The 23,199-nt window shown below is 42.3% G+C and overlaps 1 protein-coding gene across 3 annotated transcripts in view; it reads left to right on the top strand.

Annotated features, from left to right (window-relative positions):
• LOC110508721 (transmembrane protein 117) overlaps positions 1–23,199 on the top strand; it is a 90,054-nt gene extending 66,855 nt beyond the window's left edge. For all 3 annotated transcript variants that reach the window (XM_021589510.3, XM_090207982.1, XM_090208020.1), the window contains 4 exons: positions 10,447–10,544; positions 13,921–14,080; positions 19,552–19,681; positions 20,817–23,199. In XM_021589510.3, the coding sequence (XP_021445185.3) occupies positions 10,447–10,544; positions 13,921–14,080; positions 19,552–19,681; positions 20,817–21,496 (1,068 nt within the window). In that variant the 3' untranslated portion in view covers positions 21,497–23,199. The remainder of the gene's footprint in view (positions 1–10,446; positions 10,545–13,920; positions 14,081–19,551; positions 19,682–20,816) is intronic.

Here is a 23,199-nt window from a genome sequence, read left to right as displayed (position 1 = left end):
TCTCAATTCTTATTAGCTAATGCCCGTCACGTGATCGGGTCCTTCTCACAGGCATCTCAGTTCCGAAGTAGGCTACAAGTGAAGACAGACACATCTGGAACGCAACTGCACGCGTCTTTCTTAACGAATTCTGAGGCGCATACTGTCCACATTGACTTTTTCGTCAACCAACAAGATGAGTAGGCCTAATGAACAGCAAAAGCATTTCCTATGTCAATCTACAGTCATGGCCAAAAGTTCTGAGAATGACACAAATATTAATTTTCACAAAGTTTGCTGCTTCAGTGTCTTTAGATATTTTTGTCAGATGTTACTGTGGAATACTGAAGTATAATTACAAGCATTTCATAAGTGTCAAAGACTTTTATTGACAATTACATGAAGTTGATGCAAAGAGTCAATATTTGCAGTGTTGACCCTTCTTTTTCAAGACCGCCCTGGCATGCTGTCAATTAACTTCTGGGCCACATCCTGACTGGTGGCAGCCCATTCTTGCATAATCAATGCTTGGAGTTTGTCAGAATTTGTGGGTTTTTGTTTGTCCACCCGCCTCTTTAGGATTGACCACAAGTTCTCAATGGGATTAAGGTCCGGGGAGTTTCCTGGCCATGGACCCAAAATATCAATGTTTTGTTCCCCGAGCCACTTAGTTATCACTTTTGCCTTTTGGCAAGGTGCTCCATCATGCTGGAAAAGGCATTGTTCATCACCAAACTGTTCCTGGATGGTTGGGAGAAGTTGCTTTCGGAGGATGTGTTGGTACCATTCTTTATTCATGGCTGTGTTCTTAGGAAAAATTGTGAGTGAGCCCACTCACTTGGCTGAGAAGCAACCCCACACATGAATGGTCTCAGGATGCTTTGTTGTTGGCATGACACAGGACTGATGGTAGCGCTCACCTTGTCTTCTCCAGACAAGCTTTTTTCCGTATGCCCCAAACAATCGGAAAGGGGATTCATCAGAGAAAATGACTTTACCCCAGTTCTCAACAGTCCAATCCCTGTACCTTTTGCAGAATATCAGTCTGTCCCTGATGTTTTTCCTGGAGAGAAGTGGCTTCTTTGCTGCCCTTCTTGACACCAGGCCATCCTCCAAAATTATTCACCTCACTGTGCGTGCAAGCTCTGTACTGGTGGTCCCCCGATCCTGCAGCTGAATCAGCTTTAGGAGATGGTCCTGGCGCTTGCTGGACTTTCTTGGGCGCCCTGAAGCCACCTTCACAACAATTTAACCGCTCTCCTTGAAGTTCTTGATGATCCGATAAATGGTTGATTTAAGTGCAATCTTACTGGCAGCAATATCCTTGCCTGTGAAGCCCTTTTTGTGCAAAGCAATGATGACGGCACGTGTTTCCTTGCAGGTAACCATGTTTGACAGAGGAAGAACAACGAGTCCAAGCACCACCCTCCTTTTGAAGCTTCCAGTCTGTTATTCAAACTCAATCAGCATGACAGAGTGATCTCCAGCCTTGTCCTCGTCAACACTCACACCTGTGTTAACGAGATAATCACTGACATGATGTCAGCTGGTTCTTTTGTGGCAGGGCTGAAATGCAGTGGAAATATTTTTGGGGGATTCATTTCATTTGCATGGCAAAGAGGGACTTTGCAATTAATTGCAATTCATCTGATCACTCTTCATAACATTCTGGAGTATATGCAAATTGTCATCATACAAACTGAGGAAGCAGACTTTGTGAAAATGTATATTTGTGTCATTCTCAAATCCCCATAGTACAAAAGTTAACCTATTCTATTGGTCAACTTGTCCTTCTGTGCGAGAAATAAATATTCCAAACAGTTGTGGGATGCGATAGATCCCAAATGAATCAAACCACTCATCAAAAATGCAACAGATCAGAACGTTTAGCTTAAAATGTTGATAAACTATTAAGCTATCTCTTCACATAATAAGTGCAGCAATGCTCACAAGGCAGTAAAGTTGCAAAAAAGCCATGTGCTGTTTCTTGCCTTATTGAAAACACTGGGCATCATTCACAAGTGGTGTAAAATGGCATTGATAGAGAGGGCAGCTGTGCTTCTAGCCCCTAGGCAACTTTGCAGTATTTTTTTAATGTGTTATTTCTTACATTATTAGGCCAGAAATGTTTTTGTGTTATTACATACAGCTGAGACGAACTTTTGGATATCAGAGCGGCGGTACTCACCAGCATTACTAGCATTACAACCAGGAATACAACTTTCCAGAATTGGATCCTTTGTTCTACCCCTAGGGCCTAGGGCAATTGATCTGATTCCAGAGGCTGACCCAAAACATCGCTGGCGGAGAAGAGGTACGTGGAGTTTTTGTCCGACTCAGGAGGCGCGCACACCACCCACCGCTTCCGAGTATATTACTCGCTAATGTTCAGTCTCTGGATAATAACGTTGACGAGCTGGGGGTGAGGATTTCCTTACAGAGGAGACATCAGAGATTGTAACATACTCTGTTTCACGGAAACATGGCTCTCTCGGGATTTACTGTCTGAGTACGTACAGCCAGTAGGGGTTCTCAGTTCATTGTGCCGACAGGAATAAATATCTCTCCAGGAAGAAGGGCGGGGATGTATGTTTCATGATTAGCTATTCATGGTGTGATTGTGATAACATACAGGAACTCAAGTCCTTTTGTTTACCCGACCTAGAATACCTCACAATCAAATGCCGACCCTAATTACCTTCCAAGAGAATTCTCTTTGGTTATTGTCACAGCCATGTATATTCCCCCTCAAGCCGATACCACGACGGCCCTCAAAGAACTTCACTGGACTTTAACCCAACTGGAAACCACATATCCTGAGGCAACATTTATTGTAGCTGGGGATTTTAACAAAGCAAATTTGAGGAAAGTGCTATCGAAGTTCTATCAACACATCGACTGTAATACTCGCTCTGCTAAAACTCTCGACCACTACCACAACTTCCGGGATGCCTACAAGGCCCTCCCTTACCCTCCTTTCGGGCAAATCTGATCATGACTCCATTTTGCCCCTCTCTTCCTGTAGGCAGAAACTCAAAAATGAAGTACCCGTGCTAAGGACTATTCAACGCTGGTCTGACCAATCAGAATCGACGCTTCAAGATTGTTTTGATTAAGCGGACTGGGATATGTTCCGGGTAGCCTCCGAGAATAACATTGACAAATACACTGATACGGTGACTGAGTTTATCAGGAAGTGTATAGGAGATGTTGTACCCACTGTGACTATTAAAACCTACCCTAACCAGAAACCGTGGATAGATGGCAGCATTCACGCAAAACTGAAAGTGCAAAACACAGCATTTAACCATGGCAAGGTGACTGAGAATATGGCAGACAATACAAACAGTGTAGTTATTCAACGTCAAATACCTCAATATAGAGACAATGGAGTCGCAATTCAACGGCTCAGACATGAGACGTATGTTGCAGGGTCTACAGACAATCACGGACTACAAAAGGAAAACCAGCCTTGTCGCGGACACCTACGTCTTGCTTCCGGACAAGCTAAACACCTCCTTCGCACGATTTGAGGGTAACGCAGTGCCACCGACGCGGTCCACTACCAAGAACTGTGGGATCTCCTCCTTCATGGCCGACGTGAGTAAGACATTTAGGCGTGTTAACCCTTGCAAAGCTGCCGGCCCAGACGGTATCCTTTGCCGCGTCCTCAGAGCATGCCAGACCAGCTGGCTGTTGTGTTTACGGACATATTCTATCTCTCCCTATCCCAGTCTGCTGTCCAAACATGCTCCAAAATGGCCACCATTGTTCCTGTACCCAAGAATGCAAAGGTAACTGAACTGAATTACTTTCGCCTCGTAGCACTCACTTCTGTCATCATGAAGTGCTTTGAGAGACTATTCAAGGGTCATATCATCTCTACCTTACCTGACACCCTAGACCCACTAGACCCACTTAAATTTGCTTGCCGCCCCAATAAATCCCCAGACGATAAAAAAAAAAAAAAAATGATTTCACCTTTATTTAACCAGGTAGGCTAGTTGAGAACAAGTTCTCATTTGCAACTGCGACCTGGCCAAGATAAAGCATAGCAGTGTCAACAGACAACACAGAGTTACACATGGAGTAAACAATTAACAAGTCAATAACACAGTAGAAAAAAAGAATCTATATACATTGTGTGCAAAAGGCATGAGGAGGTAGGCGAATAATTACAATTTTCATAAATGATGTGATAAATGATCAGATGGTCATGTACAGGTAGAGATATTGGTGTGCAAAAGAGCAGAAAAGTAAATAAATATAAACAGTATGGGGATGAGGTAAAATTGGTTGGGCTATTTACCGATAGACTATGTACAGCTGCAGCGATCGGTTAGCTGCTCAGATGGCAGATGTTTGAAGTTGGTGAGGGAGATAAAAGTCTCCAACTTCAGCGATTTTTGCAATTCGTTCCAGTCACAGGCAGCAGAGAACTGGAACGAAAGGCAGCCAAATGAGGTGTTGGCTTTAGGGATGATCAGTGAGATACACCTGCTGGAGCGCGTGCTACGGATGGGTGTTGCCATCGTGACCAGTGAGCTGAGATAAGGCGGAGCTTTACCTAGCATGGACTTGTAGATGACCTGGAGCCAGTGGGTCTGGCGACGAATATGTAGCGAGGGCCAGCCGACTAGAGTTTACAGGTCGCAGTGGTGGGTGATATAAGGTGCTTTAGTAACAAAACGGATGGCACTGTGATAAACTGCATCCAGTTTGCTGAGTGTTGGAAGCTATTTTGTAGATGACATCGCCGAAGTCGAGGATCGGTAGGATAGTCAGTTTTACTAGGGTAAGTTTGGCGGCGTGAGTGAAGGAGGCTTTGTTGCGGAATAGAAAGCCGACTCTAGATTTGATTTTAGATTGGAGATGTTTGATATGAGTCTGGAAGGAGAGTTTACAGTCTAGCCAGACACCTAGGTACTTATAGATGTCCACATATTCTAGGTCGGACCCATCCAGGGTGCTAGTCGGGCATGCGGGTGCAGGCAGCGAACGGTTGAAAAGCATGCATTTGGTTTTACTAGCGTTTAAGAGCAGTTGGAGGCCACGGAAGGAGTGTTGTATGGCATTGAAGCTCATTTGGAGGTTAGTTAGCACAGTGTCCAAGGACGGGCCGGAAGTATACAGAATGGTGTCGTCTGCGTAGAGGTGGATCCGGGAATCGCCCGCAGCAAGAGCAACATCATTGATATATACAGAGAAAAGAGTCGGTCTGAGAATTGAACCCTGTGGCACCCCCATAGAGACTGCCAGAGGACCGGACAGCATGCCCTCCGATTTGACACACTGAACTCTGTCTGCAAAGTAGTTGGTGAACCAGGCAAGGCAGTCATCAGAAAAACCGAGGCTACTGAGTCTGCCGATAAGAATATGGTGATTGACTCGCACTGCACACTACCCTACCCCATCTGGACAAGAGGAATACCTATGTAAGAATGCTGTTCATTGACTATCGCTCAGAATTCAACACCATAGGGCCGTCCAAACTCATCATTTGGCTCCCGAGTGGCACAGTTATCTAAGGCACTGCGTCTCAGTGCAAGAGGCGTCACTGCAGTACCTGCTTTGTATCCAGGCTGCATCACTTCCGGCTGTGATTGGGAGTCCCATAGGGCGGCGCACAATTGTCCCAGCGTCGTCCGGGTTTGGCTGGGGTAGGCCGTCATTGTAAATAAGAATTTGTTCTTAACTGGCTTTCCTGGTTAAATAAAAATATTAAAATGTAAACAATTAAACTTGAGGCCCTGGGTCTGAACCCCGCCCTGTGCAACTGGGTCCTGGACTCCCTGACAGGCCGCCCCCAGGTGGTGAATGTAGGAATCAATATCTCCACTTCTCTGATCTTTAACCTTTTCTAGGGCAGGCTCGACAACATTCCACTGAAAAGGCAGCGTGCAAAATATATTACATTTTTTTTAAATATGTAACTTTCACACATTACCAAGTCCAATACAGCAAATGAAAGATAAACATCTTGTTAATCTACCCATCGTGTCCAATTTCAAAAATGCTTTACATCGAAAGCACAACATATGATTATGTTAGGTCAGTGACGAGTCACAAAAACACACAGAGCCATTTTCCAGCCAAAGATAGGAGTCCCAAAAAGCAGAAATATGGATAAAATGAATCACTAACCTTTGATGATCTTCATTAGATGACACTCATAGGACATCATGTTACACAATACATGTATGTTTTGTTCGACAATGTGCAAATTTATATCCAAAAATCTCAGTTTACATTGGCGCGTTACATGCAGTACTGTTTTGATTCCAAAACATCCGGTGATTTTGCAGAAATACTCATGATAAACATCAATAAAAGATGCAAGTGTTATTCACAGAATTAAAGATAGCGGTTGCATGGAGGATAAGTCTATGTCAGATTTAAAAAAAACTTTACGGAAAAAGCATAATCTCAGAACGGCGCTCAGAACCCAAAACAGCCAGAGGAATATCCGCCATTTTGGCGTTAACAGAAGCTAGAAAAAACACTATAAATATTCACTTACCTTTGATGATCTTCATCAGAAGGCACTCCCAGGAATCCCAGTTCGACAATAAATGACTGATTTGTTCCATAAAGTTCCATAAAGCCCATAATTTAGCCACTTGTTGTTAGCGTGTTCAGCCCAGTAATCCATCTTCATGTGGCGCGAGCACTTCCTCCAGACAAAAACTCGAAAAGTTCCGTTACAGTCCATAGAAACAAGTAAAATGATGTATGCAATCAATCTTTAGAATGTTTCATAATTCATCAATAAGGTTCCAACCGGAGAATTTCATTGTCTGAAGAAAAGCATTGGAACGACAGCAAACTCTGTCGGGAGCGCGCGTCATGAGACCGAGTCTCTCTGCCAGACCACTCACTCAAGGAGCTATTATGAGCCCCTCCTTTATAGTTGAATCCTCAAACCAGTTTCTAAAGATGGTGACATCTAGTGGAAGCCCTAGGAAGTGTATCCTCATTCATATCTCACTGGGATTTCAATAGGCACTGTTTTGAAAATCGATTTCTCACTTCCTGTTTGGATTTCTTCTCAGGTTTTTGCCTGCCATATGAGTTCTGTTATACTCACAGACATCATTCAAACAGTTTTAGAAACTTCAGAGTGTTTTCCATCCAATACTAATAATACTATGCATATATTAGCATCTGGGACAGAGTAGGAGGCAGTTCAGTCTGGGCACGCTATTCATCCAAAAGTGAAAAGGCTGCCCCCTATCCCAAAAAGGTTAATTAACACAATGGTGCGTGCTCAGCCCCCTCCTGTACTCCCTGTTCACCCATGACAGCATGGTCATGCACGCCTCCAACTCAGTCATCAAGTTTGCAGACGACAGTAGTAGGCTTCAACTTTGATTTGATTTGATACCAACCAAGTTTCTTTGGCTATACCGGATTAAGTGATATGACATGCTATTCTATAAAATAATTTATCCGTAATTAATATTACCTGAATGAGCTAATCATGTAAATGTAATTAACTAGAGAGTCGGGCACCACTAAATAATATTTATAGAGCTGTTATCTTCCGAATAAACTCTTAAAGACCAAGTAATATTTTACATCAATAGCAGTCAATATTAACTGTCATCTTAATTCAGTCTCATCTGAAAGTTGTAAATTCTTGCTTATCTGCACGAACCCTGGCTAACAAGTTGAACCAGCAATACAAAATTGGGTTTAATGATTTATTTACTAAATACCTAACTAATCACACAGAATTACACATAAACATAATTAAATCATAACTTGATTACAAATTACGTCATGAACAGATATGACAACTTGTTACACAAAAGAAAAGGGGCTGGGTTTGAGTGAAAGAGCGGGAAGACTGAGGAACAAAGGGCGAAGCTGTGCTATTGTAAATACAGTATCTTATGCATTCTAAATTACCGCCTATTTGGAAAAGGAAAATGCAATAAATATTTACTCTGAGCTACGCTTGGGTAGGTTGGTGGTCGATGGAAGGCCGTGTTGCCCAACCGAGTCCTTCGTCCTTTGAAGAATGTCTCTGCTGGTAAATTGAATACATTGTAGTAGCGTCGTTGTGTGGTAGACGGGATACTCTGTCTGTTCCTTCCTAACCCTCGTTTGCAGCGGCTGTTGCTAACTCAACGGCTAGGAGGTATCACTTCTGTAGTAAATAAGATTACAAAGTTCACACCATTCGCAACCAAAGCTCACGCGGATGTTGGCTTCATTCTGTAGTTATTATCTGAACCATTCTGACATCGGACCGTCGTCCTCACGTCCTTGGAAGAGGAGGTTATATTGTCGTCAAGGGCTTATTTAGGAAGGGAGAGGAGGCCGTGTTTGAAAAGTTTTATAGCCCTTGTCCCTTCACAGGGGCAGTCCACTGATTGAGCAGAGCCCTATCTTATGAAAACCCAAAACTCACATTTTAGAAGCTAAAATCACATTTCATCCCATCACGAATAATTTCATATTCAAACATTTAAATTGAACAACAATTCCATGTGAATCCGATAACTCTGATGTGTAGACTTTCCACTGTAGAGTTTATGTCATCTTATCATTGATGAGAACGTCTCAGATGACAACCGAACTGACATCATATTCATTAAGTACCACCACATATGTTCCATTGGTCGGATTACCAGAATATAGTTAATTTACCCCCACCTTCTGATGTTCCCAGAATCTCTATGTTAACCAAGGGTTTTGCAAATGTAACCTCAGTAGGGTAGAGAGAGGAAAAAGGGGGGAAGAGGTATTTATGACTGTCATAAACCTATCCCCCAGGCCTACGTCATGCCAGTGGTCAGGAAAACAACCTCTCACTCAATGTCAATAAAAAAAAGGAGATGATCGTGGACTTCAGGAAACTGCAGAAGGAGCACCCCCTATCCACATCGATGGGACAGCAGTGGAGTAGGTGGAAAGTTTTAAGTTCCTTGGCGTACACATCACTGACAAACTTCAATGGTTCACTCACACAGACAGTGTGGTGAAGAAGGTGCAACAGCGCCTCTTCAACCTCAGGAAGCTGAAGAAATTTGGCTTATCACCTAAAACCCTCACAAACTTTTACAGATACACAATCGAGAGCATCCTGTCATTCTGTATCACTGCTTGCTAAGGCAACTGTACCACCGCTTGCTAAGGCAACTGTACCGCCTGCAACCGCAGGGCTTTCCAGATTGTGGTGCGGTCTGCCCAACGCATCACCGGGGGCGCACTACCTGCCCTCCAGGACACCTATAGCACCCGATGTCACTGCCTTTTCACCCCGCTATCATCCGGAAGTCGAGGTCAGTACAGGTGCATCAAAGCTGGGACTGAGAGGCTGAAAAACAGCTTCTATCTCAAGGCCATCAGACTGCTAAATAGCCTTCACTAGCACATAGAGGCTGCTGCCTATATACATAGACTTGAAATGACTGACCACTTTAATAAATGGAACACTAGTCACTTCTACATATCTTGCATTACCCATATCGTATGTATATACTGTATCCTATACTATTCTACTGTATCTTATTCTATGCCTCTCTGACATTGCTCGTCCATATATATTTATATTCTAATTCCATTCCTTTAACTAGATCTGTGTGTATATGTTGTGTTATTGTTACATATTACTTGTTAGATATTACTGCACTGTCGGAGCTAGAATCACAAGAATTTCGCTACAGCTGCAAATAACATCTGCTAACCATGTGTATGTGACCAATACAATGTTATTTGATTTGAGCCTATAGAAATGTTGCGCAACATGATCTCATGGGTTTTCATGAAGTGTTTGATTATATTTTCGATTACATTTGCATTGATGTCAGAGTAATTAGAGGGACAATAGAGTGCTGAGTACCAGGCAGTTAGCAGGTTTGGTAGACTACTAATGACCATCAGCAGCATCAGAGCTCGGAGAAGCCCAGTTACCGTTTGGAATTTGACTCCGGTCATGACTCGTGACCTCCGGTGTGGCGGTAATACGGTCACCATAACACCCCTATTCTCAACATAATCTTTCTCCACTCTCTCTGCCTGAAGATGTGGCCTGCTGACAAATAACCCTCGCCTCAATGAAGTCCCTTCTCCGAAAGTCTGGATTTGCATAGTTGGGTATAACAACCCTTTAAAATCTAAATTAATGTTGATCGAAAATAAATAAACCTAGATTACGTTTAATGATTGACTGCATAGCATAGGAATATAAACAAAGCAATGCCATTTGAATTGATTATGCCATTGCATTGCGGCCTTCCATCGGCAGAATGGCAAATTCTAAACATCCATTTTAACACTGTATTCACAATGAAATAACACAAGCTCAATCCTGTACGAATGTGATTCTATGAATTAATTTTAGCCTCATTCAGAGATCGCTCAGAAATGAATGATTACTGGAAACACCATCTCAGTTTGATGTTAGTTTATTTCTCCCTCACACATGTCACGTGTTAAGTTACCCTGTTTTATTCCCAGGTCACTGACATGATGCTCCAGGACCAGCACTACCCAGACTGGGGCAAAGCTGCCAGAAGGTTCTGGAAACAAGGCAACCACAGGATCGTCCTCTTCTGGTATGTTCTATTCTCCAGTCTAATGCATTTACAGTATGCTGCCTCTGAGCACAATCAGTGTATGTGTACATGTGTGTGCACATGTGTGTATGCTGGGGATTATGAGTACGTGTGTGTGGGTGCTAGGGTTCATGAGTATGTGTGTGTGCATTAGTATGCATGTATTCATTCATGTATTGGTATTCAGACAAAGCCCTGTGCTCCTCGTGGGGTTACACACAGTAACACACAGTCAATAGCCCTGTTAATCTTTCACCTTTAATTAGAAGAACAGGAATAGGAAATCAATAGACACAGCAAGGTCACGAGGCCAGCTATACTTCTGCCTTTACACACACACACACGCACGGACACACACACACACACACACACACACACACTGCTGCCTTTACCTCACTGAGCCAGAGCAAGGTCTATGACCCACTCAAACTGTTACACTGTGCCCAATAATGCTTATTACAAAAGAGCAGTCAATGGTCGTTTTAGACCGTCCTGGTCTAAATCTATCTCACGGTCACCTGTGGTCCCAGAGGGCGTCACTCCACCAGGTCAGCATGAAAATGGTTCGCTACTGCCAGTCAAAGTTTATTGGTTGCGTACACAGTTTAGCAGATGTTATAGCGGGTGCAGCGAAATTCTTGTGTTATTGGCTCCAAACAGTGCAGTAAAGATTTACACAAATAATCAAAAACAAGAAATCAAGAATGTCCAAACTAATCTAATTAACAACCCCAAAAATACTGTATCAGTAATCCAAATGCAATCTATGCGGATAAACTCAAAAATATATATGTACAGCAGTAGATATATTACAGTGAGTTGTGTCAACAATCCAGTATATAAATATGCAGTGTGTATAAACAGTGTAACAGAAATCCAATGTACAGTAGTATATTTACAGTGCCTTGCGAAAGTATTCGGCCCCCTTGAACTTTGCGACCTTTTGCCACATTTCAGGCTTCAAACATAAAGATATAAAACTGTATTTTTTTGTGAAGAATCAACAACAAGTGGGGCACAATCATGAAGTGGAACGACATTTATTGGATATTTCAAACTTTTTTAACAAATCAAAAACTGAAAAAGTGGGCGTGCAAAATTATTCAGCCCCCTTAAGTTAATACTTTGTAGCGCCACCTTTTGCTGCGATTACAGCTGTAAGTCGCTTGGGGTATGTCTCTATCAGTTTTGCACATCCAGAGACTGACATTTTTTCCCATTCCTCCTTGCAAAACAGCTCGAGCTCAGTGAGGTTGGATGGAGAGCATTTGTGAACAGCAGTTTTATGCAGCAGGATATGTTTATTTTTGAACCATTCCATTGTAGATTTTGCTTTATGTTTTGGATCATTGTCTTGTTGGAAGACAAATCTCCGTCCCAGTCTCAGGTCTTTTGCAGACTCCATCAGGTTTTCTTCCAGAATGGTCCTGTATTTGGCTCCATCCATCTTCCCATCAATTTTAACCATCTTCCCTGTCCCTGCTGAAGAAAAGCAAGCCCAAACCATGATGCTGCCACCACCATGTTTGACAGTGGGGATGGTGTGTTCAGCTGTGTTGCTTTTACGCCAAACATAACGTTTTGCATTGTTGCCAAAAAGTTCAATTTTGGTTTCATCTGACCAGAGCACCTTCTTCCACATGTTTGGTGTGTCTCCCAGGTGGCTTGTGGTAAACTTTAAACAACACTTTTTATGGATATCTTTAAGAAATGGCTTTCTTCTTGCCACTCTTCCATAAAGGCCAGATTTGTGCAATATACGACTGATTGTTGTCCTATGGACAGAGTCTCCCACCTCAGCTGTAGATCTCTGCAGTTCATCCAGAGTGATCATGGGCCTCTTGGCTGCATCTCTGATCAGTCTTTTCCTTGTATGAGCTGAAAGTTTAGAGGGACGGCCAGGTCTTGGTAGATTTGCAGTGGTCTGATACTCCTTCCATTTCAATATTATCGCTTGCACAGTGCTCCTTGGGATGTTGAAAGCTTGGGAAATCTTTTTGTATCCAAATCCGGCTTTAAACTTCTTCACAACAGTATCTCGGACCTGCCTGGTGTGTTCCTTGTTCTTCATGATGCTCTCTGCGCTTTTAACGGACCTCTGAGACTATCACAGTGCAGGTGCATTTATACGGAGACTTGATTACACACAGGTGGATTGTATTTATCATCATTAGTCATTTAGGTCAACATTGGATCATTCAGAGATCCTCACTGAACTTCTGGAGAGAGTTTGCTGCACTGAAAGTAAAGGGGCTGAATAATTTTGCACGCCCAATTTTTCAGTTTTGATTTGTTAAAAAAGTTTGAAATATCCAATAAATGTCGTTCCACTTCATGATTGTGTCCCACTTGTTGTTGATTCTTCACAAAAAAATACAGTTTTATATCTTTATGTTTGAAGCCTGAAATGTGGCAAAAGGTCGCAAAGTTCAAGGGGGCCGAATACTTTCGCAAGGCACTGTATGTCCCTAATGGTGGTTATTGGACAAGACACTAGGGTCACTACTGGGATTGGGATGTTTGAGCTTATGTACAAACATCAACATGTGTTGCAGTAGTTTGGTATTATCTGAGCATTTTGATTTGTAAATTACCAATAAATGGAAGTTCAAAGTCACACTCTCCAATGCATTATGTTTCCCATAGAATTGATTGTTCTTCTATTTTAGGATGCAGAATGTCGAGCTATAGTCTCTGTGGCTCCTCTGGAAGCCTTTGTCTTATTAATGAATGCCCCCAGTCTGACTGTCACAATCAATGTGTACTCTCGGGAGAAAGTATGATTTGTAAATCTCAAATACTGGTTGAGAAAGTATGATTAATAAATATGTTGAGGAATGTATCTTGACATTATGCGGCAAAGAATCTGGGTAAATCACAAATGACAGTGCCAAAAATCAGTAATCTGGACTGGAGGGGAAAGAATCCACTTTAGATTTTTAAAATGCAAACTGTGTCTCACAACATTTGAAATATGATATGATGAACTTGGTGCAAGCTACCGGCAACGCAGCCAGTCACCATGGGGATGCAGCAACCCACACAACACCAGTTCAGTGTAATAATTACTGAATGACATTGAAACAAGTACAAAGAGGAGCCAAATATAGTTTGCTAAATCCAAAGTCCATAACACACAGATAAACGTCAAATGATACCTAACAGAATTATTAACCATCATTAATATTTACATAAACCTATAAAAACTTCCTGTTATAATTATATTGTTGTTGTGTACTTTAGAGAAATGAGCAGAAGGCAAATGATTGTCGTCTGCCGTAACAAATGGACTACTAAAGTGGTAATTAGTAAATCTGTGGAGTGTCCCAGGTTATTACCAGGAAAGTAATGCGGTTTTACTTCCTGTCTCCTCCAGGACGGTCCTGATCACTCTGACATCGGTGGTTTTGTTGGTCATCAGCACTGACTGGATCAGCTGGGACAACCTGAACCGGGGATTTCTGCCCAGCGACGAGGTCTCCAGGGCCTTCCTGGTATCCTTCATCCTGGTCTTTGACCTGCTCATTGTCATGCAGGTAGGGGCTCCCCCATGGCCAATTAAAAACTAGGTGGACTCCTATACTCTCCCCCACTTTTTCCTCTATCTCTCCCCTTCCTCACCCCTCCCTCAGCCACAGGGGCGGCAGGTAGCCTAGTGGTTAGAGCGTTGGGCCAGTAACTGAAAAGTTGCTAGATCAAATCCCTGAGATGACAAGGTTTCTGCCCCTGAACAAGGCAGTAACCCACTGTTCCTAGGCTGTAAAAAGAATTTGTTCATAACTGACTTGCCTAGTTAAATAAAGGTTAAGTAAAAAAGGGACACTGTGGTACTTGGATGAGAGAGGGAGACATTTAATCAGTCTGAATCCGCATGTCTACAAACCCCTTTTCTTTACCCTTAATCCACCATCCACCCAGCTATCCAGCAATCAATCCCCCCCATCCGGCCAGGCTTCAGGCAAGGAACTACACCCTTTCCTCCTCCGTGAACCCAGGCCTTCCTTAATGATGACTCATAAAATGTTATGTTTTCTTTCCTTTTTTCCACCCAATGTTCTACATCCCACAGGAGACTATACATCAATGAAGGATTTGTCAGTGGCATACTCATGAATATGCAAATGTTTTGTCTGGGTAGAAAATGCATAACAGTGTTTCAAAGAGAGAAGACTTTCAACCCAGTAGCTCCAAGCTAAATGCAGACTGGTTGGTTTGTAATGCTAGCCGGATTTAGTTTGGCTTCTGCTAATGTTTAATTAACATACACTATATATGGATACCCCTTCAAATGAGTGGATTTGACTATTTCAGCCACACCCATTGCTGACAGGTGTATAAAACCGAGCACACAACCATGCAATGTCCATAGACAGTGTCAGTAGAATGGCCTGTACTGAAGAGCTCAGTGACTTTCAACGTGACACCGTTATACTGTACTTATACTGGATGCCACCTTTCCAACAAGTCAGTTCATCAAATTTTTTACCCTGCTAGAGCTGCCCTGGTCTACTGTAAGTGCTGTTATTGTGAAGTGGAACCATCTAGGAGCAACAACGGCTCAGCCGTGAATTGGTATGCCACATAAGCTCACAGAATGGGACTACCGAGTGTTGAAGTGCCTAGTGCGTAAAAATCATCTGTCCTTGCTTGCAACACACACTACCGAGTTCCAAACTGCCTCTGGAAGCCACGTCAGCCCAATAACTGTTCGTCGGGAGCATCATGAAATGGGTTTTTATGGTTGAGCAGCCGCACAAGCCTAAGATCACCAGGCACAATGCCAAGCGTCGGCTGGAGTGGTGTAAAGCTCGCCGCCATTGGACTCTGGAGCAGTGGAAACACGTTCACTGGAGTGATGAATCACGCTTCACCATCTGGCAGTGAACACAACCTGCCCGAATGCGAAGTGTCAAATGTAAAGTTTGTTCCCCCATACACAAAGCGAGGTCCATACAGAAATTGTTTGTCGAGATCGGTGTGGAAGAACTTGACTGGCCTGCACAGAGCACTGACTTCAACCCCATCGAACATCTTTAGGATGAACACCTTTGGGACGAACCAGACCTAATTGCCCAACGTCATCGCCCAACCTCACTAATGCTCTTGTGGCTGAATGGAAGTCCCCACAGCAATGTTCCAGCATCTAGTGGGAAGCCTTCCCAGAAGAGTGGAGGCTGTTATAGCAGCAAAGGGGGGGACCAACTCCATATTATTGCCTATGATTTTGGAATGAGATGTTCGATGAGCTGGTGTCCACATACTTTTGGTCATGTAGTGTATTTCCACAGCTTTGTTGTTTTAAAGGATATGGCGTAGTCTAATCTGTAGTATCCCTTAAATATCTGTTTCTACATTATTCATTATTGAAACTACCTAGTAGCTGCTCATGGATAAGTGCACAACCTTATTGTGTCAATAATACCTCAGCCTACCTTATTCTGCACACTTGGCACCTGTTGTTACCACACTTTTATTATTAGCTAACACAAATGATTTATCTGTAGCACAATAACTGACAAAAAAGAACGAATCCGAAATAATGTATTTTCAATGCTATTTCATTTGCCTCAGCTCAGCCATTCAATAGTTTTAAAGGATTTTATTACAAGATTACAACTTCTCACAACTTTTTACCATGCCTGCTTTTGTTTGCATAGGCCTCCTTGCTTTTCACCAGGGTCCCTTTCCATCTCAGAAACAGGCACCATCTTGGTCCTGTATGGCTCAGTTGATAGAGCATGTTGTCTGCAATGCCAGAGTTGTAGGTTTGATTCCTGGGGCCACCCATTTGTAAAATGTGTGCATGCATGACTGTAAGGGACTTTGGATTAAAGTGTCTGTTAAATGGCACATATTATTATTATTCAAATCAAATCCAAGTTTATTTGTCACGTGCGCCGAATACAACAGGTACCTTACATTCAGCATGCTGTCAGTTTCAGCTCTCATCTCCTGCCTCATGACTACAGCAGTCTCCATAGTATGACATCCCTATTTTGACTCCCTGGCCCCAGCCAGTACCCAACTACCCACCAATCACATCACCCCTGCATCTTTCAGACTTGTTTATGATTGCTAGCCTCCTCTCGTTTTCTGCTCTGTGTACAGCAAGCACGTTTACTACGGTTATTTATGATTTCAATCAGTCCCCGCCGGTTGTGCTCACATGGATCTGAGGCTGGCTGTCCATGCACTTTACTCTGGTAGTCAACAAACACTCCTGAAATGGCTTCATTCACCTTCATATGTATGTGTTCTGTCTGGTATAGTCTCAAAAATGTTGGGTTGTTTGGATGACCCAACTGCAGGGTGCAGGCATTGGGCCACTTAGTTGGGTTGTTTTCTAAAAAGAGCAAGGTTGAGTTGTTAGTGCTGGGTTATTGATGCTATGTTATTGAGATATGACCCCGCGGGTTAGATCAGAAGACTGGAGGTGTGGCTTAGTAGAGTTGTGGCTTTTAGATATATTATGGCCATTGTTTTCACATGGTAAGGTTGAACACAGACACTTTTGAAGCTTTACTGAAGATAACGGAGTTCCTTAAAAGCCTATACAAATCTCACATTGCATCACTTTGTTGCAATGTGTAAAAAAATCCTGTTATTAATATTATAGTAGAATATGTCATGCGTAAAAATATTTAAGGAACATTTTTATTTGCAGTGTACAAACTTAATGTGGCACTCCAGTATCCTTTTCACCTCATGCCATCTGATTTACAAAAGGCACATCTCAATAGGTGGTCCAGGTAAGTCATGAACTAGCACAAGTGAGGGGGGTGGGCCTTTCCTCTTTTGTTCTCTGTTGTTCCTCTATTGTTCCTCAAGTGAGGGGCAAGGCCGATGACATCATGACTTCCCATCAAACCAACTCTTTGAATGCCCTACTCCTTGAAGTTTGCAGTTGTCTAACCACTATTTTTCTCAAAACATATATTTTTTTACCTTTTAGTGTGTGTACTGTATTTATACTTGAGATAAAGCCTTTCAACAAGAAAAGTAAAAAACATGATGAACAGGAAGGACATTTACTCTCACAGATGGCCAAAAATAACTGTCGGAAGTCACACCCCTAATAAGCCACACCTCCTGAAAAGAATCTGAGGATTACGTTAAAAAAGACCCAGCTGCTGGGTCAACCCAGCATGAAAAGGAATAAAAACCCAACTGATGGTTAAATTAACCCATGTTTGGGTTATCCCAACACTTAACAATACATTAATTGCACTATAACGGCGACAAGCGATGCCCAGAAACTGTTAGGGCTTACATAAAGATATCCCAACAGCACAATGGAGTGAATTCTTACCACCGCTACACCTGGCTATCAGCAGAGCCTTGTCTGGCAGTGAAACAATTCATTCAGGCTTGTTTACTGCCTTACTGCCTCTTTTTTTTTTAAACAAAGCTGACATGGCTGACCATATCTCCCTGGCATATTACATCATATAAGACATTTTTGGACTCACCTTGTTGTGCGCGGCGGTCCTCCAATGGCAAATTTTGTCATCAAAGAAAAATATTTTCAATTCCAAGTTGAATGACCGTTCAAAACGTGTTTTTTCAGTCTGACTTCCCAGTTGGTTGACCGTTCAAAACGTGTTTTTTCAGTCTGACTTCCCAGTTGGTTGACTGTTCAAAACGTGTTTTTTCAGTCTGACTTCCCAGTTGCAATGCTTGCGGATAGCCACTGTCACTGATTCCTTCCAAACAACTCCAACTTGTTGTGTAATGTTTATGTCCAATGGCCGATGAGCACCAATACGTTTTATCTATAATTTCTCTTCATTATTTATCTTCATAAGACAAGGATTACAAATATTGTCTACTTGATTTATGATGAGTAAGATGTTGTCCAATCAAAGCTACTGTAGATATCACGTGATTAGACGTAATTTTATCTGTGGCCAATGACATTGAGCCTTCTTGGAAGGGCACTTCTAATGCAATTCTATGGCAACACCCAAAGGGCTCACATTCTTGATGTCTACCTTTACTAAAGGCGGGTGACGTGGTGTCCCCATGAGTGACAGAACACTGAACACAGCCAATGTGTGAGTGTCTCTTCCAAAGAATCAATTGTGACCTAGCAAGCTTGTAATTGTTTTGTGTGCTTTTGTGCGTGTGCATGCATGTGTGCGTGTGTGCACTGTTTACTACAGTATGTCCTAGAGACTCATTATTTGTTGTGAGGGGCGCACATGACTTAAATGTCAAGCTTATTAGTATCAGGAAACGAAGTACAGTTGAGTAGGTGGAAGGTCTAATTAATATCAAGGGGGAAATTCCTTCTCATATTTTTCAATATGAACATTCATACATATGGATTCTTCATTCACCCTAACATCTTAAAATGTATAGAATTGAATAGCATTAGAAATGGCTGCTGGTTAGGTACGTAACTAGACTGTTAGAATATGAGGAAAATGCAGCTATTCATAAAAATATAGAAAGATCTCAGTGTGCTTTTGTTGTCTAAAATGTACATTATGTCCCTCTATCTGTTCAACACACATCACATTCTTCCCAGACATTATCACCTGTTTATTTCAGATGATGTTCCGGGATCTTATCTTATCTTTCATCTATACGATATTGAGTCTGTATTGACTATTCCAAAGCAAAGACTGAGACACAGAGGGCAACTTATAGATGTCTGTGACTGATTCCTGAGGTGTTTTGACATGAGAACCTCAATGCACACAGGCACAATACAAGGAAGGCCATGTAAACGCTGCACTGCAGCTCACAGTTAGGCTTTTGACCCCTGTGGAACTTACCCATCAATGGACAACAATGAATCCCTAGTTAGTATCATTTTCTATATTAAAATAAATCCCTGCTACACACACACCATTAGACTTTGGAGCCGGTGTATTCTTCTTTTGTCTTTGGTGTTACATGATGTGTGTTTACTTCAGTAAAAGCTTTCACTATCAGTAAATTATTTTGATGGCCTGATGTATTTTGTATTTGCATTGTTTGATCATATGTTTGATGTCATTAGGATTGGGATTTTCCTCAGTTCATGGGCGACCTGGATATGAACCTGCCTGGCATGTCCACCACTCAGCTCAAGTTCAAACTTCCTGTCTGCAAGAGCATCTTCAAAGAGGAATACCACATCCATATCACAGGTACATATATTAGCAAGCATACTATATAAGTAAACATACTATCCCAATTGATTTAGGTGGTATAGAGGGTTACCACTATTACTTCAATATTTTCACATTCCATCTGTGTTTTGATGGTTGCACCATGACACTGGCCTAAGATGAATACAGATCAGATATACCTGTTCTGACATGTCTTCTTCATCCTACCAGTGTTGCTTGTTTCTGCCCTCCCCCCTCACCTAGCATCCCTGCTGCGTCAGACAGAAAGGTGCAACGTGTATAAGCATGTGAGAGTTAACTCTTCCATTTAAACAATCACCCAGGTTTCATTCTGTTCCACAGCATTCCCCAAGTATTGATATTATTAAATGTGTTGCACTTGTTTTCTTTCATTTGAAGTAATTTGGTAAACTCATGTGGGTTGACAGGTAGCCTAGAGGTTAAGAGTGTTGGACCGGTAACTGAAAGGTCACTGGTTCAAGTCTCTAAGCTGACTAGGTGAAATATCTTTGGATGTGCCCTTGAGCAAGGCACTTAACCCTAATTGTTCCTGTAAGTCGCTCTGGCTTAGAGCATCTGCTAAAGTGTAAATGTGACAACCATTAAGGGGGAGAGAAACTAATGTTCCCATGCTAGATGTTAAAATGTTCAAACGCTCCCTGATTTGCACTTGGTTGTTAACCCTAATGCATCGCACATCCATTTAGCATTATGTTAATATTCTTGATTGATACGTGATTGCTTTGACTAAAAGCTTGTTAACGGTGGTGCGTCTCGGGAAAGGGAAGGAATTGTGTCACATGTACCGATGAAGCTATCTGCCTTTAGATCAGTAAACCTGGAGAGATTGCTACCATTAATATTATGACCTAATTTCATTAAGTGTCAATGTTGGACCTGATACCTGCAAATATATTATCATATGCCTTAACACACTGTCTGTCTGTCTGTCTGTCTGTCTGTCTGTCTGTCTGTCTGTCTGTCTTTTGTCAATTGATTACCTTAAATTAATTTGATTCATAAAAGCTTTAGTACAGAAATCAGTGAATTATAGAGCATTTCAACGTCAGCTTGGGCACAATAAATACTTTAAAACTGGATTTTGACATCTAGAAATTACCCTAAATGCCCTCCATATTGTTTGTCCCTGCAGGTAAGTGGTTCAACTACGGCATCATCTTCCTGGTGTTAATCCTGGACCTGAACATGTGGAAGAACCAGATCTTCTACAAGCCCTACGAGTACGGCCAATACGTTGGTCCAGGGGAGAAGATCTTCACTGTGGAGGAGCCCAACACACTGGGCGACTTCAACCGCAGCACGCTCACCTACAAGTGGCGCTCCAGCCACGTGGACCCGCTGACCAACCGCTCGTATGTCGAACGGGACATGTTCCTGCATAGCCGCTACGTGGGTGCCAGCCTGGAAGTCAAGTGCTTGGCCTTCATCCCCAGCCTGGCTGCCTTTGTCCTCTTTGGCTTCTTCATCTGGCTGCTGGGACGTTTTCAGGACAGCGAGACCTTCCCGGAGGGCCAGGTGGACAAGACGTACGAGAGGATCAAGAGGAAGTCTCCATCTGAGTATAGTAAGGACATGGGACTCACGCCAGAGGAGGTGCACATCTCTATGAGCGAGGCGCTCAAACGTTCCGGAACCCCCATGCTGCTGTCGGTGGATGGGCATCATTTTGCTCTGCACTCTGCCACCTCCACCAACTCCACTTCGCCTGTTTCCATGGAGACCCAGGAGACGCATCCCAGCATTGTCATCGAAGGCACGGAGCCAAGAGAGCCGGCGGTTTCCTTTGATGTCGGCAAACTGTCACCGCCCTGACCTTACTGCCCTGAGGGGAAGTACTGCTATGCTTCTACTGACAGACACACAGCCTGGAGGGAGGAGAGCAGACACAGGAGAGAGACCAAACTGAAACTCAATTTCAGTCTAGATCTTTTTCAGTCTGGGTAGATTTTGAAGCCAACACTGATTATTCCTGGAGCAGGAGGATGTAGCTACAATGGCCACTTTGTTTTGCTACTGTGATATCCCTGATGGCATTTTATTATTATTATTTATTTGAATTGTAAAACCTCTAAGCTGACACCAACACAATGACAAACAGCTTATTTTAACCTCCCTCACTGTAAAGTTCTATTGTCAACACGGTGCTCTCGCTAGATTTGACGTTTTTACAATATCAAGATGTTTTCTCTTTTATCGTGACATATTTTGGTGCCTATGTGGGGAACTATTTCTACAGTCGATGTATGACACAATGGTCATGGCTAGTTTATAGTGTACAACTTGAGTATTACAGTTGAAGAGGTGCCTTGATAAACCCATGCCCACTAAAGGACAGCAACATAGTCTATACCATAGGCAGCAAAACAGAAGACGTCTGATAATGTGTGTCTGTCTTGTTTATTTCAATGTTCCACTTCACAATGTTGGACGATGTTTACCCTTTCAGACTTTATCACAGGTTTTTGAATTCATTTGCTATCTTGATCATTCTTACATATCCCATCTTCATGTGCCTCTTCTCTTGTAGTCATAGAAATGACTAGATTGCTAAACATCGTTACGATGATGATAATACTATGACCACCTCTTCATTTTCTGGTTGTATTATCAAATGCAAGATAAAAGGCATAAGCTATTTTGAAATAACATTAAAAAGTCACCTCATGATCACCTATCTGGTCAAAATACTCAGATGTAATGCCAATTAGGTCAGAAAGGTCATTTGCCCTTGGTGGGGTAAATGTGCTTTTGTTATAGAAGGAGAGAGAAGAACACCAAATCTAACTGATGCACCTTACCCATATCATATCCCCCAGCAGTATATGTACCACAAGTAAGACCTTGGTTTGAAGCCAGTATTGGGGTATGGATTGGTTTGAGAGAACACATAGAGAATGTGACCTCTTACAGCTGACAAGCAAAAGAGAGTGGGAGTTTTTAGTATTTATGAGAGTTATGAGCGTTATTATATCACATACGTTAAGTGTGCAACTACTGTATACCAATGCTCTGTTATTTAAGTGTTTTCTAACAAAGTGTTGTGCGTCTGAGTTTGTGCGCGCGTGCGTGTGTATGTGTCAGAGACAGCGAGAGCTGACAATTCTGTGAAGAGGTCAATGTAGTTCATGTAAGTGGCGTATGGTCCTTGGTTCAGTGATCCCCCTTCTACACTTTACAGGTCAGAGTCCTCATTACAGCTCAACTTATTTCATTTTGGAGATACGGCTTCGCAACAAGGCAACAAATTGCTAAATGTATGAGGCAATGGCTAAATGAGTGTGTTTATCTCACTAGAAGTGATCTAGTGATATGTTTGTAAAATATTGTGCTTTGGTTGGAACTGAATGTTCCCCCTGCTGTTATACATGGTATTGTGATGCATAACTGACAGCTATTTTGCATTATTGTGTGTGTGTGTGTGGTTTTTAAACAAAGGATATCTCTTTTAAACATGTTGACGCAATAAATGTCTGCCGAGTAATGGTATCAATAAAATGTATACATTTTGCTACATA

This window comes from Oncorhynchus mykiss, chromosome 1, assembly GCF_057628025.1.
Source record: "Oncorhynchus mykiss isolate SJ-2025 chromosome 1, ASM5762802v1, whole genome shotgun sequence".
Lineage (NCBI taxonomy): Eukaryota > Metazoa > Chordata > Actinopteri > Salmoniformes > Salmonidae > Oncorhynchus > Oncorhynchus mykiss.
Note: the sequence above shows the minus strand (reverse complement) of the source record. Positions and strands in the feature narration are given on the sequence as shown.